The sequence below is a fragment of the Pocillopora damicornis genome, chromosome 10 (assembly GCF_964200805.1).
Source record: "Pocillopora damicornis chromosome 10, jaPocDami1.2, whole genome shotgun sequence".
NCBI lineage: Eukaryota > Metazoa > Cnidaria > Anthozoa > Scleractinia > Pocilloporidae > Pocillopora > Pocillopora damicornis.
In genome coordinates this window covers 10,881,296-10,901,295 of record NC_142679.1, presented here as the reverse complement: position 1 = coordinate 10,901,295, position 20,000 = coordinate 10,881,296, and the positions used below count along the sequence as shown (strand labels likewise).

The 20,000-nt window shown below is 40.3% G+C and overlaps 2 protein-coding genes across 3 annotated transcripts in view; one reads left to right on the top strand and one right to left on the bottom strand.

The window, feature by feature from the left end:
• Window positions 1-12,041: 12,041 nt before the first annotated feature.
• On the top strand, window positions 12,042-16,441 carry LOC113667621 (trypsin-3). The gene is made up of 5 exons (XM_027183471.2): window positions 12,042-12,189; window positions 13,471-13,663; window positions 13,916-14,490; window positions 15,597-15,719; window positions 16,305-16,441. The coding sequence occupies exons 1-4, from the start codon at window positions 12,111-12,113 to the stop codon at window positions 15,716-15,718; spliced, it is 969 nt and encodes a 322-aa protein (XP_027039272.2). The 5' UTR covers window positions 12,042-12,110; the 3' UTR covers window position 15,719; window positions 16,305-16,441.
• A 708-nt stretch (window positions 16,442-17,149) lies between these two features.
• Window positions 17,150-20,000, bottom strand: part of LOC113667622 (uncharacterized) — a 27,362-nt gene continuing 24,511 nt past the window's right edge. For both annotated transcript variants that reach the window (XM_089185684.1, XM_089185685.1), the window contains exon 21: window positions 17,150-20,000. This exon is cut by the window's right edge and continues 95 nt beyond it. In XM_089185684.1, coding sequence (XP_089041810.1) covers window positions 18,478-20,000 — 1,523 coding nt within the window. In that variant the 3' untranslated portion in view covers window positions 17,150-18,477.

The following is a 20,000-nucleotide window of genomic DNA, read 5'->3' as shown; positions in this document are numbered from 1 at the left end:
TATTTACCAGTATATGTTTACATGCTTACTTGGAAACAGCCTTTCAATGGCATTGATCTCTGCCTCACTGAAGTCCACCATAAAGAAATCAGGGTTCCATGTTGGGTTCCAGTCCTTAATGAGCTGTAGAGCTTCATTAATGGCATCTGCATTTTCCAGCTGAACCACAGAAGAAAAAAGCAACAACACAGTAATCTACATTGGTTTTCACACACAGAAAGAATGTGGGGAGGGCAATTAACGTGAAGTTTTGTAGGTTGCATCCAGTAGGCAAATTTCACCACCATACTTTAAAAGCCACTTCTTTGCCACTTCGTTTGGTGAACAAGGAGGAGGTTGTTGGATGGATCACCTATACTTATTTCAATTACATCTTCTTCCTTCAGTGACTGTGGTTGTTGATAGGACTCACTATCACTTGTAAGGCAGTAAGGCCTGAAAAAGAAATTATCATCTGGGCTTTCTTCTTTCCACTTCTTGATTTTTAAGTCAAGGTTTTCTTGATCAATTTGTGAATGTCTGCATACCACTGTGGCACGATACATGTGGTTCCTGACATCCATGGTTGTTGGGAAGAATCGTCTGTTGGTTAGATCTGGATGCTGTTGGCCTGTGAAAAGTTCCTTCTTTACATAATGATGCAGGTGCCGTTGCATTTCAGAAACACAATTAACACCACTTCCAACAAGCTCATGAATTTTTTTAACCAGTGTCTCATCAATAGGCTGAAGTAGCCCAGCAGTCTGATTACACAACAAGAAAGAAAGAATAATTGCTTTATTATTAACTTTATTCATTTAAAAAATTACACAACCTCATCCCCAGGTTTTCTTGGTCAATGGTTCAATAACCTGGAGCCGGCTGCTTTTGATGTCATTGGTTCAATATTTGAAAATTTTTTCCAAATTTGGTCAACAGCAGCTGGTTATGATGAAATATGCGAGTGGTTTTAACCTATCAGAAACAGGGAAATATTTTGAATGAATAATAATGCAAATTATACCAACATTACTATAGGCAGTCCTCTGGTAGGGTTTTTCAGCAATAGTTACAGAATGTTATAATTACAGATTACTAAATGCTGTATTTTTAAAGAAAATCCATTTAAATAGTCCATGACAGCATTCCATTAAAACAGTGCCAGTGGAAATCCCTCTCTGATAAAATTGTGATATTATAGTCTTGACTTTGAGTTTGAGGAATAACTGCTTGTGTAGCTTAAAGAAGCTGTACATGTAGTACATTTAATTGGTCTTTTGTTGTGATGTATAATCTTTATTCATTCTTTATATATTGTTATGGTTTTCCAGTGTGTTGTATGTTGTGTGCTACCATATATGGTTTGCTCATGCGCACGCATGAGGCTTCATTAAACAGTCTTTTACTTACCGAACCGCCATGTTGTTTGGGGTGTGTAGTTCTTAAGTAATACATGACAATTTTGGCGACGAGGATAGGATATTAAGGGACCTTTTTGGCTGCTAAAAGTGAAGACATCCCTAAACTAAATCCACATAACGTCCACGATGGCCAGCGATGCAAATACGGCACCAAATCCAGTTCGTAACATCGGAAAAGTTCAAAAGTTCACTGTGGGAACTGACTTCGAGGCGTATACAGAACAGTTAGGATTCTTCTTCGTGGCCAATGGAGTGACCGACGCGAAACAGAAGAAAGCCATCCTGTTAACCAATCTTCCCACTGAAACGTACCAACTGGCGAAAGATTTGATGGCTCCGACCTTGTTAGGAGAAGATTCTCTCACGTACAACGCAATCGTAGAGCGTCTCCGCGAACAATTGAAGCCACAGAAGTCTGCTTTAGTAGCCAGGTATGAGTTTGACAACCGAGCACGTAACGCAGGAGAAACGGTGAGTCAATATGTTGCTGTTTTGAAACATCTAGCTATGGATTGCAAATTTAACGACGCCATGCGTTTGGAAAGGCTTAGAGATAGACTGGTTTCGGGTATTCGAGATAAGAGAATGATGTCAGAGCTTTTGAAACTTAAGCTTGAGGAACTAACATTTGACATTGCTGTTGCAAAGTGCTTAGCTATTGAGCAATCTTACAAGGATGTTGAAGCTCTCCAGGGGAATAAAGCGTCAGAATCAATCGATTTATTAGCCAAATCAAAGCCAGGCAAGAAGCTTAAATTCAAGAGAGAAGCCAAGCTTTCCGAGAAAAAGGGTTCTTTTTCCCCCAAGAGAACGGGTGATCAAAGTTGCTACCGCTGTTTGGGAATTCATGATCACAAAAGTTGTCCATTCAAGAAAGAAAAATGCCACTACTGTAACAAGACTGGTCACATTGTGAGGGCTTGTAAATCAAAGAAAAAAGAGACACAAGCTTCCCAACCCTCAGTAAATTATGTAGACAGCGATGACGGGGACAGCGATGATTATTTGGCATCCCTTGAGGTTAATAATGTGGGTGACAAGGATCACGTAATATGGGTCAACCCCGAAATACAGGGAAAGGTGGTCAAGATGGAACTAGACACAGGGTCAGCGGTGTCTGTACTTCCATACAAACTATATAAGGAACATTTTAATCATGTGAAACTTTCAAAGAGCCTTGTGACACTTAAGACATACACTGGGCAGAAAATCACACCTAAGGGAGAGATGAGATGTAATGTTAAGTTCAAGGGCCAGGAAAAAGAGTTAAACCTACAAGTTGTTGAGACGCAGGGACCAGCACTGTTTGGGCGTGACTGGCTGTCCAACATTCAACTGAACTGGGGTGAAATCAAAACCTTTAAGCTTAGCAAGACTTCAGAAGGGGGTATGGCACGCAAAGTGGATCAGCTACTACAGAAGTACGAGTCTGTATTCTCCGAAAATCTGGGCACACTTAAAGGCTACAAGGCGGATTTGAAGGTCGAGGAAGGCTGCCAGTCCAGCTTTCATAAACCACGCCAAGTGCCATACGCACTCCGCCCCAAAGTAGAAGCAGAATTGACACGCTTAGAGAAGGAAGGTATTCTCTCTAAAGTAGAATACAGTGAATGGGCGACCCCAATTGTCCCGGTAGTCAAGCGAAACGGATCGGTACGAGTTTGTGGCGATTTTAAGGTCTCAGTGAACCCAGTACTTCTTGCAGAACAGTACCCTCTGCCACGTATAGAGGATATTTTTGCAAATTTGGCTGGCGGTAGACATTTCAGCAAGCTTGACCTTCGCCAAGCTTATCACCAGATGGAAGTAACCGAAAGATCCAAGGAACTCCTTACGATTAATACACACAAGGGCCTTTTTCGATACAATCGCTTAGTCTTTGGCATCTCTTCGTCTCCAGCCATTTGGCAGCGTGCCATAGACCAGGTATTACAGGGAATACCTGGGACCCAGTGCATCCTTGATGACATGATTGTCACAGGCAAAACCGATGAAGAACATTTGGAGAACCTGGAGAGTGTACTCAAGCGATTACAAGATGCGGGTCTGAAGGCTAACAAGGAGAAGTGCGAGTTCTTCAAAGATAGAGTTCAGTTTTGTGGGCATGAGATCGATAAGGAAGGTCTACACAAGACACAAGAGAAGATTGAAGCAGTGGTCAGTGCACCAAGACCTGAGAATGTGTCACAGCTTCGCTCATTTTTAGGGCTCGTAAACTATTACAACCGTTTCTTGCCCAATGCGTCTACAGTTCTCCACCCACTTCACCAGTTGTTAGAGCAAAACAACGAATGGCAGTGGACTGAACGGTGCGAGCGAGCGTTCACTGAGGCTAAGCGTATGATTACATCTGAGCAGGTGCTAACGCACTATGACTCAGCATTACCGGTTAGGCTGGCATGTGATGCTTCACCAACTGGCATCGGCGCGGTTCTTTCACACGTCATGTCCGATGGTAGCGAAAGGCCGGTAGCTTTTGCGTCCCGATCGTTGACCAAGACTGAACGACGGTATGCACAGATAGACAAGGAGGCATTGTCCATTGTGTGGGGGGTGAAACGATTTCATGTTTACCTCTATGGGAGACGATTTACGCTCATTACAGACCACAAGCCCCTCACTGCCATCTTCCACCCAGAAAAGGGAGTTCCAGCCATGACTGCTGCAAGGCTTCAGCGATATGCATTGTTCTTGTCTGGGTTCGACTATATCATTGAGTATAAGAGTACAACCAAACACTGCAATGCCGATGGACTGTCGCGGCTCCCTCTCCAGCAGAAAGAGCGAGAAGACTTGGAGGTGGATTCAACAGAGGTGTTCCACGCCTCTCAGTTTGTGCCATTACCTATAACCAGTGAAGCAGTGGCAAGAGAAACACGTCGTGACGTTGTCCTAGCGAGGATACATGATTCTATCGTGAAAGGATGGTCTACTCGTGTGGAGGGAGACAAGCCTTATTACGAGCGACGCAATGAACTGACAGTTCACCAAGGCTGCATCCTATGGGGAATGAGAGTGGTAGTTCCCAATAAGTTACAAAGCAGAGTGTTAGAGGAACTTCATGATGGGCATCTGGGCATGGTCAAAATGAAAGCACTCGCGAGGAGCTACGTATGGTGGCCTAATATCAATGGTCATCTGGAAGAGCTAGCGAAAGGCTGCAGCGGGTGTCAGCAAAACCAGAAGATGCCTGCTAAAACACCACTACATCCGTGGGAGTGGGCCACTACACCATGGCAGCGTATACACATCGACTACGCAGGGCCATTTCAGAACTCGATGTTCTTAGTGGTTGTCGACGCACACACCAAGTGGCCAGAAGTGGTTCCAGTCAAGTCAACTTCTTCAAGTTCGACTATCGAAATTCTACGCGATTTGTTCGCCAGATTTGGAATTCCAGAACAGATAGTCAGTGACAATGGTACACAGTTTGTTTCTGAGGAATTCCAGACATTTGTCAAGTCCAATGGCATCCGCCATATAACTTCAGCACCGTACCATCCAGCGACGAATGGTCTTGCGGAAAGGACAGTACAAACCTTCAAACAGGCTTTGCGTTCCATGCGTCAAAGCCCCAAGCCAGTGAGGGAGAAGTTGGCGAAGTTTCTCATAGCTTACAGGAACACTCCACACTCCACCACCGGTGAGAGCCCAGCACAGTTACTCCTGGGAAGACCATTGCGTACTCTCCTAGATTTGGTGAAACCTAACTTAAACCGTAAGATGGTTAACCAACAACACCAGCAGAGCATTAAGGCAGCGATTGACAAGGGTAAACAGTATCGCCAGTTAGAGATTGGTGACTCAGTTATGTCACGGGATTATCGAGGGGATCTGAAGTGGCGTCCAGGGCTGATTGTTAACAAAACAGGTCCGCTGATGTATGAGGTACAGGTGGCACCGGAACTGATCTGGCGCCGACATATTGATCAGTTGAGACCAACGGCAGTTGGACACACAGTTGAAAGCACTGACGCCGACTGTAGTGTTGAAGTCAGCCAACCTGAAGTGCCCAACACACCACTGACCCCAATTACATCAAGTACTCCAACCACTGAGGGTGGCACAGCTCCAGGAGGTTCCAAAAAAGATCAACCAAAGATGGTTCCTGTTTCCACACCTACGGTACCTGACCCTCCTGATGCTAAACCAGCTACAGTTAGTCCGATGGTCAAAATGCGACAACACCCTCAGAGAGTTCGCAGAGCACCACAGAGGCTTGATCTCTGAACTTTGTTTTATTCTGTTCGTTTTCTTGTTTAAAGGTCGGTCTTACCTTTCGAACTGTGGTTACCGGACACTGTTGGTTTATTTTATGTTTTCCTTGAAATTGTATTTTAGGGCTTGTTTTGAAAACTAGGGACAGATCGTTTTATGTGTGGAGGAATGTTATGGTTTTCCAGTGTGTTGTATGTTGTGTGCTACCATATATGGTTTGCTCATGCGCACGCATGAGGCTTCATTAAACAGTCTTTTACTTACCGAACCGCCATGTTGTTTGGGGTGTGTAGTTCTTAAGTAATACATGACATATATATTCCACATGACAGTGGAAGCAGCACAGTCTACAGTAGACTGATGATCTGTGTTAAGTGAAGTCACCTTAAATCCCCCACCAAACTTCAGTTTCCTGAAAAAAAAAATCAGAAAAATCAGTTGGGACTTACCACCTTGTTAGCTTAAGAGCAAATAGGTGAAGGTAAATCAATAACTATGTAATGCCCAATATATGATATCCTCTTTGGGAGTCCTTAAGTAATAATATCATCTTGTTTACATTCTTATTTAGTTAATTATTATGCATGCTTACATCTTTTTGTAGTCTCTTTTGAGCCTCCTTCCTTTTGAGTGCCTTATTTCTGTCTGGCCCATTTTGGCATTCTAAAACTTTGACCCTCACAATTTGGAATGGGATGCCATCAAAACTTAGTCTGCATCCTGTCATCTCCTGTGAGTCAGCCCATTGTATGCAGTGGTTCTTAGCATTTTTATCTGCATTTTCTTTTACTCCTACGTTTTTATGTGAGAAGAGGAACCGAGCTAAGTTAGCAATACGATACATGTACACAAACACATACGTACATATATACACATGGGTGCTTAAAATGGAGGGCCTGAAAATCAAGCCTGCCCCACCCAGATGTAGCCCAAGGACTGGTGTAATGGATGGGGATGCTGGCAGCTGTGTGTCAATAGCACTGAGTAGGGTTTTGACACTTTAAGCTTAATCTTAATTAATTAAGCATTTCTTGCCAACTCTTGCTGCAGGCTCACAGTAAATTGACACTTGAAGCTAAGTTGAATTTTAATTACATTTTAATTTTGAAAGTCTAACTGACCAGTGTAAACCGAAGAATAATGATGTGTACATGTATTCTTAAGATATCAATAATTGGAAAAAAGTTAAATCCCTTTTTTTATTTTGATTTATCTATATTTCATGTTAATAACACGATCTCACACGCCCCTGGCTTTAAATACCTATGGTGTCTAATAAAGTTATACTTCACTTTACTTTACTGTCAGTATGGTTTGTTTTGTAAATCTTTACATGTGAGCTTACTTACCCAGCCTACTGCAATTTGAAAATCCTCCTGTTTGTTTAAATACAGTGAAGCGTGTCGTCGTAGTTATCTCGTACTGTTTTATGAGTTCGTCAGCGCTGCTTTCATCGTTAACATACCGGGAATAAGGGTCAAACTGTACGGTCCATCTTGAAGCCCAAGGTGTACTGTTATCAGCCATGTTTGTTCTTCTACCAAATATTTAGATTTCCCGCCAATATTTACCCGCGAGCCGCAAAACATAAATGCATGAGTGTTAAAAATTAACTGGACCACCCCTTGGCAAATATATTTATTAGTAGCAAATAAGATGTTGAACAAAAACCAAGAGATCATGGTCAAATAAAACGTAAAGATAATTTATTACAAACAGAAAAGAACTGTATGTTTGTTCCGATCGAAAGATTTTACGGTGCAAAGTTATGCAAATGATCTTTGACCTGAATCTGCTTTTGGTCGATGATAGCGAGGTCAGAGGATAACATCGACCGAAACTATTAGGCCGGTCATATTTAAGGGTCGATCCTCCTTTTGACGCCTTTATAACAGGCTAGATTGTTTCTTAAATATGTGATCTAGACAGAAATTAGTTTATACAAGTTATGGGAAGAATACTTTCGCAATAAAATATTGAAGAACACGACGCTTTATCGTCAGTCACACAGGTCACGGTCTCTTGATTCGCCGGAAACGAGCAGAAAAATAGAAGACTCCCGCTACGATTCCGCTGACGTGTCATGGGCTCATCTGGTTTGGGACGATGATATGTATTGCCCTAGAGGTGTTGTCAATCAATCAGATCGACCGAAACCAGGTCGACTACTTACGAACCAATCAAACATTTCGTTAACAGCGCCATCGATCAAGTTTACTTCGCTAAATAACATGTTAAGCAATTTTTCAAATATGTTGATTGTGCATATATCTCAGTTCACTGCTGTAATAAACCATGGAGGTATCGGAAAGGCATCGGTGGCATCCGGAAAGGCACCAAGAAGAATTATATTGACGTTTTGTAACTTGCAGAAAACAATCGTGTTTTAAAGCCGAAATGTTTCCAAGTTATACTTCACTGGGAAAGGTATCAAGAAAAATGATATTTACGTTATGTCACAGGTTGTGTGACGAAAAAAAAGTATCTTGACTCGTTCAAGGCTTTAATCACAGTTGGCTTCCTCTTCACATGAATTTTGCCATCTCGACTGTCGTTTCCGTAAAAATGAACAGTTAAGCAACTCTACAAAAATTTCGTTCTCGATTTTTTATATTTTTAGAGTCATTAATTGTAACTGCTTCCGTTGAAGCTAAGTGTTACCGCTTCCGAGAAAAGCTGCGAAATATTTTTTGGTCAGGTTGACGCCCCCATGATTAGTTCTTTTTAGACAGAAAATTATAGGTAGCGTTTCAGTTTAAGATAAGACCCTGTGTGTTCAAGATCGTTTTGAATAGAAGACAAGTTAGACTGTAATCCTCGATAAAGTAACCAAGACCCGCGAACGTTGTTCACCGCCTCGATATAATAACGCCCTAAGGAATAGGACAAGGAATAAAGAAAGAAAAGATCCTATTTGGTTTGGTGTTTATCGCATGCGCGTGTGTCAACCCGGGAATCGAATTTGCAACTCTAGCTTGTAAAGAAACGTTTACATTAATAAATTTGTATCCACAGCCTAAGATAAGAAATTTAAAATTTCCATCAGCTGAAGTTCTTTTACTTTATATTATATATATTCGATCGCCCCAATTTCACGTGAAAAAAAAGAAAGTAGGAAAACACTGAGCTTCGAGAAACAGCTAAGTTAGAGCTTACGTGTTTACCATTTCTTAAATATTTATAATCATGGCCACTCGTTTACGAGACCTTTTCTCAAAAGATACAGAAGTTAAATTAATTCTGATTTCCGTTCGAATTTTTTTTCCTATCCATTTTAACAAATGCACTTGGGATGAAAACTTAACGTCCGAACCGAACAAAAATCACAAATTTTGAATTCTGGGATGTTCTCCACTGTTGGCTCCATCACGTTACGACTCTAGACCATTGACGCTCGCGAAACTCTATTTTAATTGACTACCGAGGACTGTATAACTTATCTTGGTAAATTAACATTAAATTCATCATCTGGTTCAAAGTTACAGCCAGCTTTTAAATTTTAACTCTACTTGTTCTGACAAGAAGTCGCCCTAACAATCTAACGGCAGGTGAAATGTTATGTTAGCGTCTCCGTGAAAGGCATATCCAGACTAACTTGCGTGGGAAAACTGGCCACAGCTATCGCACCTAGACCAATCCTCTCCATCTTCGTCTTTGTAAACCTTACAGACCGCGGTATTTCTCTATATGCGGTGTGAAAGTTGTTTCACCACTGACCAATCGTGTTTCGGTTCTTTTTCTTCCCCAGCTCGTCGCCTGGATTGTAGTAATTCCCTCACGTCTTGAGAAAATGGAAATATTATGTAGATATTAATGAAAACGTCACGCGTTGCGTTACGCGGTGTTGGGTTACACCAGAGGAATCGCTGAGAATTTGAACCCGTTTAAGGATTTGTATTGGAAACAAAATACGGACGATTTACAACGTTAAATATTACGAAATATGAAGATTTTACGCGAAAAGTTAACATAAATTAATCATTCCTTGTGTGTCCTATGTGGTTCCTTGTGATCACTATTGTTTTGAGCTTGCTTAACCATCACTGTTATTCCTGTCGAAAGACGCATTCAGGTTTTCACTCTGTCTTATGTCATTATTTCAAGAGTATCACAGTTTTCTAAGTCATCACCCGCTGACCCGTTACCAGTGTACAGGACACATAAGGCAATCGAAATTGGTTTGTACATATCATGGGTAAGCTGGATAAATACGAAAAAAAATTTTGTGTCTTGGATACTTTAATTCGTTTCCTTCAAATAAAAACTTCGATGAAATAAGATCCTAAAAAACTGGCTAATAGAAAAACGGATAAACAAGAGTTACGAATACAAAGAGGAGAACATCACCTAAATAAATGTTTTCCTTGGAAAATGATAAACGGCCTCAAGAGTCGTCACTTAAAATAATGACATGTCTCAAATCACTTGGCCAAGAGCAGGAGAAAATTCCCATGGAAAATTCCAAGAATTGTCATTATTCGCCGTAAAAAACTTTGATCTGTGATTTTTTTATTATTATATCTTCACCACAAATCGTAGTGTACCTTTGCATTGCCCTCACACAGAAATGTGATTCCATATTATATTTTAGTTTTCAATAGCCATAGACTATCCAATATTTTTTCCAAGAGGTATGCACACGGGCCACCAAAATATGACAGAGCTTTCATAAATGATATATGAAATAGATTATATTTAGGGATCATCTGGCAGTAGCGTGCTTCCAGCATCGGGAATATACAGGGTCAAGTCTGGCTTTGCGTTCTCCGGTTGTGCTCATTGCCGTGATACTGTTAAATGAATCATGTACATGGATTAGCTGGTAGTAGCGTCCTTCCAGCATCTGTAATGTACAGGGTCAAATCCGGCAAGACGAGACAAGACTTTTTACACCACACGCTTCATTTCAAATACTTCAAGTACACCCTACATTAGAGGTTTCCCTCACTTTATGTTGAACGGACAGGCGGTTTAAGACAGCTAACACCACGGCATAAAGTTCTATAGAAGCATGGTATTTGAAAGAAAACCAATTTTATGCAATCAACGAATTAATGACAAGGGGAGTTCCTAAAGTCCCATTCCAAATAAATTGGTGAACATAATTCCTTTTTGGTTATCTTACTGGCATAGATTTCTCATTTACATAATACACTGATCATGATCACTGAGTCCTTAAAAGTGACCATCGTTTTCCATTAGCATCAGGTCTTGACTTCACGATAAATCAATCAGACATCAACAAACTAAGTTTTGCCCACCGATGCAAGTTCTTTACGTAAGAGGCAAGTTTCTTTTCATCTTTACTCTGCACTTTGCGCATACCCTCTCAGAAAATTGTTCTGGTTTGTAAGGGCTGTTCCAATCGTAACCTACGCAATGTTGCCTTTTAATCTAATTTATTCAGAAACTAAAACTGATCTCATTCCTCGAGTTTCAAGACAATGAAACTTAAACACATTTGAACTAAAAGTGAAGTCGAACCACATCTGAACCAAGAACGGACGCACTCAAGGTGTGATGATGCATAGGCTTGCAATAGTATGTGGTATCGTTTTATTCGTATTCAGCTCTTAACCATTTAGAGCCTAACATCAGTATCCATACTTCTCTCTCCTTTTTTGTAAGTAATGACAAAGAGAGTTCGTGAAACAATAAACAGGGTCTTCTTAGGGTTACCGCTAGCCGTAAAGAGGCCAAAACATTTAGCCTTTAGGCGAAACAAATGACAAATTTTAACCGTTAGTCGTGAAAAAAGTTAGCCGAAAACATTTCTTGTTTTATTAATTAAGGAAGGAGTTAACCATTAGCCGTAAAATGGCCAAAATCTTAACCGTTAGCCCCTCAATCAAAGCTACTTTGGTTTGAAATCATTTCCTTCATTCTAATGTTTCAATAATTAGGCAGTCTCAATGTAAGGAGAAATTAGATGCTGGTCACTCTTGCGGTTTACAGGTTAAACAAAAAGTTCTTCAGGTTATTCTTATGGGTGAGTAAATTTACTCTTTTACTTTTGAAATAGAAAAAGATGGACCGAACTAAAGAACTTCCATGAAATCTTAAACCGTGTGGTTGTCGTTCTTCTTTACTCGTGCATTGAGCAATTGAGATCAAATATCTGACACCGACCAGGTTCAATAAATAAGTAAAGAAATACGCGTAGAGATCTGTACACAAGTTTGCCTGAGGCTCTAAAAGCTATCAAACTATTTCAGACAAGCTGGAAAACATCTTTGTTTCTCTTAGTTTAGCTGCAACTGGCAGCATGACCACCGACAGCTGTGCTCAGAGCCTTACAAAAGTAATCAAACAGATCAGAAGGAGCAGAAACAATGCAGTGTAGTCAGTTTACTCACTCTTTCTTTTCTATAGTGTTTTCAATCATAAAATAAATAAGGTTGTAAGATTCTTTGTACGTTGTATGAACAGATTTTTATCTTCGTCATTGATCATCAGGGAATATATAGTGAGAAATTTGGATCATCTTGTTAGATGCATTTTGCCTGCCTAAACATGAACGTATTATTGTTGATTTGTTCGTGTATTCTAAGCACTTTTGCGCTCGCTGAAGGTAAGATTGTTCCCTTTCCTACAAACTCCTGCTCTTAATAATAATTGTTTAAAGCGCTGTGTGACGATTTGGGCATTTTGAAAATTTCAGTCAAAGCTCGTAATTTCCTGCTTTTCATTTGCAACTGATCCGATTCTTAAAATGTTCTCCAATCTTGGCCACTCTGCTCATTATGTGCTTGTTTAGTGTTTTCTCTTTTAACTTTTTTAATCCTATGTTTCTTTTAAATTTTCTTATTACTCGACGTAGAAAAATAGGCAAAATGGAACTGGGAAGTTTTATATATTTTTTGCACGTGTTTGCTTTGGAGATGTTGGAAACTATGGTACAAAACAGGCATGGTCTGCGTAAAAATTTGTTTTTGTTGATGAAAGCTCGAGCTTTAAGCTTTCGATTTGTAGCGAGGAAGGCATATGCATTGGCATGAGATCGTAAGAGGGGTTTTAGGATGTGCCGCCCAATTTCTCAAAAGTGCCTTTTAATTCGTCTAAAGTAAACAACGGGATGTTCAACTAAGAAATTTAAAGTTGTTCTATTGTATCGAAACTGAATATTTGCCAATCAATCCGTTTAAATCGAAAGCATATAAACCAGACCAGGAATATACTGCTGGTTTTAGTTCATTATCATCACATCTACCATAAAAATCTGCTCCACTGTCAACCACTGCCATGACCTTACAGACCAGAAATCCAATGATTTCGTCTGCATTTCACCTAAACCAATGGTGCATGTATAAGCATTGCATTACACGTATCAGCTCATTGAAGGAGCGGTGCCTGTTACAGAAATTACGGTCCATCAGTGAAAGATTGAATGGGTGTTTCAACATAGTGCATGTATAAGCATTGCATTGCACGCATTAGCTCATTGAGGAAGCGGTGCCTGTTGCAGAAATTACAGTCCATCAGTGAAAGATTGAAGTTTATCTTTTCAATGATTTATGATTTATAAGCCCTATCCCTTAGATAGGTAATGCAAAAACGATCATGATTTACTTCATTTTATTAATTTTTTTTTTTTTGCGTTTTAGACCATTATTTCAACATCAAACTGAATTTCATGACCAGTTACTGACTTACGAATTTTCCAGTGAAACTGCTTCTATTTCATTGCCTATTTTCTTTTTCCGTATACTTCTTTGGTTAAATGCATGCTTAATCTTTAAAATGTGGTAAGTCTGTTTAAGTCAATGGAAAGGTGCCTTTTTTGTGATTGTATCATGATATTATCAGGTTATTACATGGTAACTATTTAATTTTGTTTTACATGCTTGAGCAGGAAATTGCGGTTCTCGTCCAATCACCAGAATTGTGGGTGGTCACGAGGCTGCTATAAACAGTTGGCCATGGCAAGTTATGTTGAGGTATTCGTCTGGTTTCCCTTTTTGTGGAGGATCTCTCATCGATCCGAGTTGGGTTGTAACCGCAACGCATTGCGTAACAGACACACACCATTCTAGTGTTAAAGTCAGGTAACTTATCTGCTTCTTCAGCATCTTCCAATACTGAATATTCTATCAATAGTCTATAAATAATGTTTTTCTTACAAGTCTTTGAAGTTTATTTACCCGAACACATTCACTGCTAATTCAGTTCGAATTTCTTTAACTCCATTTATCTAAGCCCATCCCCCTTTATTTAAGTAATTTTATCTTCTTCTACAGCCTAAGGCCTTCAGTGGCTAAAAAGCAGTCCTCCTCTAACAGTTTTTATTGTAAAAATAGGTTGGGCGCTCACAGCCGCGTGGGTGAAACTGTTGGAACTGAGCAAGACATTGACGTTGCGGAGATTATCACCCATGAAAAATACCATTCCCCTCTGAGATATAGTCACGACATTGCCCTTCTCAGATTGGAAAAGCCCGCCAAGTTAGGCAAAGGAGTCGGTCTTGTCTGCTTGCCAGATCTCAATCTACCTCTTCCATTAGACGACCTCAACAAGAGAAAGAAGTGTTGGATCACAGGGTGGGGAAGACTATCCTCTGGTGGTGCTGTCCCTTCAGTTCTACAGCAGATTGATGTACCACTGGTGTCAAAGCAGCGCTGTTTGAAGGGGTACCCAGGAAAGATTCACGACTCCATGTTGTGTGCAGGCCTAGACCAGGGTGGCATAGATGCCTGCCAGGGTGATAGCGGTGGTCCTCTTGTTTGCGAGTTCAATGGAAAATGGTATCTGGAGGGGGTGACAAGCTGGGGATATGGGTGCGCTGCGCCAGGAAAGTTCGGTGTCTATGCTAAGGTTCGGAATCTGCACTCCTGGATCTCAAAAAAGATAACTGGGGTTGTGCCACCGAAGCCAGGTATGTCAACTGACCTCTTGAACCCAGCTAGATTTCTCCGCTGATGGATAAAAAGTTTATTTTGGAAGGCTTCGTCCAGAGAATTTGGTTTCATATCCAAACCACATTCACCCGTCTATAATTACGGGACAGAGTAATGGTAATTCATTTATTGATTACTTCTAGAAGAGAGAGAGACTTAAAAAGCTTGTCTGAAAGTTTTAGACCTTGAGATACAAACATTAATCCCTCTACTAAGCCCTTTAAGAACTTGTCTTTGTCAATAAGGCAATCTATTGGAGATGCATTTTCATTTCGAGGGGTACTCGGAGCCGGAAGGATTGGTGGGGGGCAATAACAAGAACTGAACGTGAGTTACAAACACTTTGGCATATGACGAAACTCACCCAGTTTATTTATTCTATACGCCAAAATTTCCAGTAAAGAATAATCTCTGCCGTATAAATAATGCCATTGTCACAAACAACTTTAACACTCCCACTCAAACTGTTGAAATGCTGAAGCAATAAAAGGTATGTTAGGGCTATATCGCCCGATAATCCCCTTTCGAAGTTGTACAAAATCAATTTTTTAAGTTAACAGAGCAACAAAATCCTTCAATTTATAACATTCGACCTCACAAGTCAATCGGTTTTGATACTATGCGGAGGCACGTTCACTGTAGGTAACTCAAACAGAGGATTAATTTATGCCCCTTCAATTCGAAGCTTCAACAAACCCCGACCAACGGGCATTTGACTGTCGTCCATGCCAAGGGGATGGGGGGGATTTGAACCGGACCTGTCTAGTATTTCCAACGGAATAAACGTGTATCATCTTGTAATGTGGCCCAGAAGAAAAAGTCTACAAGAAAGTCATGGTCGCTAATCATGCTTTTTATCAAAAAATTGAAGATGTATCCGACATTTGAATGGGGCATTTGAACATAGAGGAGTGGGAATTTAAGGGAGCCAATCTTCAAAAGATCAAATGCCCCAGGGATTGCCCGGGGGAGCAGGGGGGAGGTTGAAGCTTCGAATTGATCGACTCATTAATTTTCCCACCTACCACGTAATTCTTTACACCTTATCAATTCGAACAATAATAAATGCCTTTTTCCTACCTAGATTGCAAAGACAGCGATGCTTTTGCCAGTCAGTGTCCAACTTTAGCAGGATATGAAGGCTACTGTAAAGACCATCATGAGTGGACCAGGAAGTATTGTGCCAAGTCGTGTGGCTGGTGTTAGTGTGAGTATTCATGAACGCTAATTCAACTTTAAATTGCATCTTAAGAGAAACAAGCAAATTTTGAGGGAAACTCTTTCCAAAGACAAACGTATCTTGCACATTCCAGCAAGATTTGGATACTCAGCGTTTTCCCTCGCCCCTGTCCTAAAGGTTTATTAGAACAATTCAGAATCATTCCAAAGTTATATCGAGGTGTTACCCGTGAACTTTTATCTTTTCACTTAATTTAAATACAATTTGAAGGTTATACATCATTCACTCCCAAGATCTGATAAATATTTCTCCCCTCTTGCTGATACAGATTTCCGTATACATAAGGAACGAGAATTTGGTGTTAGATCAAGATAACAACTTCTACTTGATAAGTCTGAGTATTCCTATTTCGTTTTTGCTGGATAAGTTATGGAACATATAGGGAGATGTTTCATGTCATTTCCTTTTAAGAGTTACAGGGTTAAAGCATATTTTTTACCTCAGTCATCAGTTAGGTGATTGCCTTCATTCGGTCAAAGTTTTCCATATGATCAGCTGCAGTAGAAACAAAATGATACGGTCAACTAAAGGCTTCTTTTTTATATTTTGCAGAGGAACGCAAATTTGGATGCACGCTCAAGCGTAAGCCATTTTCTTCAACACCAAAGTTGGGGTCGGAATAAATCCCGTATTTAGAAGTTTATAGCAGTGGTTGTTAGTTGTGGAAAATAAAGTTGAAAAAAGTTTAAGTTGACTTTCTTTGTTTAAATATATATACATTTTTTCTAGTTAGCCTAGCATAGCTGCTTTGTTGTTGTCATCATTGTTCTTGATATGTCTTATTTCGTTTTTTAAGCATCTTTTTCTTGCCAGCTCAAGATTGCCTACTTTCTACCCACTTAAAAAAATTGTCTTATTTCCCCATAAACATTTGATTCAACTTTCAATAACCCTGTACTCGCCCCTGGCCGAAAAACACATGGAGCGCACTTCGATCGAGTGTCGTAAAACCAAAATAGTTACGATGACAAATCAGAACTCAGAGTGAAAACAACGACAACAAACTGCCTAAAGCGCGGGAAAACGAAGGTGACTAAGTCGCGATTGATTTAGTTTTGCAGCTGATTGGTGAAAAGAGTGGCGCGAATTTTCTTGACTAGTCACATGCAAAATCAATACAATTTCGAATTACTTTCGATACCAAATGAAAATCGCTCTTAATATTTCATGGGGTTGGCCTTACAAAGCCGCAAAAGCTCAAGGTTGTCCTGTAATTGTTTACTGGAGAGCTGAAATTTTTGTAAAGGGTTAAGCGTTCCTTGGAAACGACAAGAAATGACGCAGATGAATCATAATGAAAACTTCTTGCTGTCAGGCTTCAATATAAAGCTGGTAACCATTTCCCGGGTGGAGCAGGTAGAATTATTTGTGGTCATATAACTCTTGAAAATGAAACATTCAGCGAGATAAATATGTTTTATTTATCTATTTACAATCACTTATACAAAATACGTAAGAAGTTATATAATTACATATTTAAGAGCTTGTGCAATGTTATTAAGTCGACGAAATAAGGATAAGGAAAAATCTCCTAAGTAAAATACTTGTATTTAAGATTACAACCATCCCCAGTTTTTCACTGTTATCACCGATTACCTCACGTGGCCCGAATTCTTTGCTTAGGACCACATCTTTCCATTGAATATCTCTGCATATTCGAGCCATCTATTGTTGTCATTGAATAATAACATAATATTATATAATTTAATACAATCTTGTGAAACAAACTCCTAATGGGTTGTTTTTCGTGACTGGAATGTAAAATTTAAAAGATCGTAAATAATGTTGCTTATTACAGCAAATACATTATCCCTTGATTAACTGCGATAAATTGGGCAATAAATACATGCTAAGTGTTTCAAAGACACGCTTATTCACAGATTTTAAACATTTTTTTCAAAATTGCAGGATCGAACGGACCCCATCCCTTCCTTAACCTAAGAAAAAAGATCGAAGAGATAAAGTTGCGCGTAAATTTGCCCGAGCGACTGAGTTATTTTCAGTTTCAAGATTTCTACTATTTTATGAGAACTGAGGATTTTTCTCGGGAATTTTCGAAAGTTTCAACTTCTTCTTTCCATCAGCTATTTTCCAAACTCATAACAAATTGCAACCTTAACCCAGCGCACAACTTTTTCCCCGCAGTATCATGCCCTAAAAGGCCGCTATTATTCTTCAATATAACTATGAAGCTGCTTTATTTACTCTAGCCTGAGTTTTGACGGACCACTGAAATATGCCATCAACTTCTTTCATAGTTTTATACATTGTTTCGCACTGTGTTGACTTGAATGTCAACTTAATATATTTTATCACAATGTAATACCATGTAATTATAAACGTAAAAATTATGCGAGCCTCGAGCAAGCTTATCCCACAGAAAAAGGTAATTTTCAAGCAACTCTCTCGTGTTTGAAACACAGACAATTTACTAACATATCCGCCCCTTACTAAAACCCAAACCAGACAGGTTGTCAATGAACACAACCATTATATGTTGAAATTCATCTCATTGATCCACCATCCTCTCATAATATACTAGCTACGACCTAATAAAATAATTGTATGATACAATTTGTACAGTATTGATAGATTACACAGCATGCAATTGGAGGAGACATGATACAATACAGACTACGTTTGAAACACGCCTTCACCAGAGTTGCATGTCATGGCACCCATTCAGTTCTGAGGATCATTTAATCGAGTGCGTTATGTCAAGCATTTAGAGAACCGTTACTTTTTCGACAATGACCTCTTTTCTCACTGTCTCCGAACTCTTGCTATTTGCAGGTCTGCTAACCATCAGCCTCATGGATGGTGGAAGGGAGTTCCGCCGCTGCTCACGCGGGCGCAGCTTTGCTATCATACCTTCCAGTCCATTCGATGAACTCACTTGTGAATTCCGCCTCATTTCACCACTCGAGTATGAGTATTTTCGCCTCGAACTTGTTATTTTAGGAATCTGAGAACTTTTTACTCTACGACACAGCGAAATACAGTCTCTCTTAAATTGTGCAGTAAAAATAGCGTATAGGAAAGGGTTAGCGCAACTGTTGAGAGGAAACACGAAAACTGTAAATATTTTTGCGTCTTTAAGGCTCACATACTCTCCACCAAACGCTGCGGTGAGAGAAAACACAGTAATGGGTGCCCAGCACGAAAAGTCTGTAAATATGAGAATTGCCATTCTTAGTGCAGTTCTTGAGTCATTTGTGTTCCAGGCGTTTGAGCCACGGATAGCGCTGTAAATTCTACAGTAACAAGTTAATATGACGATGAACGCTGACCCATTTAGTATGAGCACTGATGTAACGTATACCAAAGATTTCGTGTTCCCAGTCTCAAACGGCAGACAAACGCTGAATTTGGTATAGTCGCTGACCCCGAACAACGGCAGTGTTGCAACTGTGAGAGCAAAACACCAACCAACAAGCATCACAAGGTACGTTTTCTTTAAGCTCATCTTTTTAGTGATGTCCAACGCATGCGTGATAGCAATGTAGCGTTCAATAGTGATTACAGTCAACGTGAAAACTGATGTTTCGCTTGACAATACAGCGAGAAACCCCGCTGTCCTACACCCTGGGCTCAACTGCCACTCGACACCATAGCTCCGAAAGTTTCCGAGGGTTGACGCATCGACGACTGCTAAAAGCCCGAGATACACACCCATGCACAAATCTGCTACAGCTAGATTACAGATCAGAAATCTAGACACGTCGATTCGTGAGCTGCGTGTAATGATCACAAAGATGACTATGGCGTTGCCAAGCAATGCAAGCAAGAACACTATCCACACGCCGATACGGAGGAGCGAAGAGTCCATGAGATCATCACACGGGAAAAAAGGGTCAGCAGGCTCAGGGGTGCACGTGACTTGGTGGTCGTCGTCCTCGTCAATGGAAATATCATCTACACGGCCAACATTGCTAGTCTGACCCGAACCGACTGTTGTCGCAATTTCCGAGCTGCCGTCGAATTCCATTGCTGGGTCTATGTTTCCAGAACCGAAGCCTGACATTTCTTCATTGCTTGTGATGGAAGTTAAGTTATCCTCGGGACTATTTCGTAGAAAAGTGACTTCTTCACCCTCAGCCCAGGTCCAAGAATTCTTGAACTCGCTTGTTTTCAGCTTTTCAGTCCTGACTGGACTTTCTTTCTTTTTACGTTGTTTTCGGAAGTCACAGCAGTGATAAGGGTAGTGCGCTTCCACAGTTCGAATTTTATGGAGTTTTGCTGCAGGCA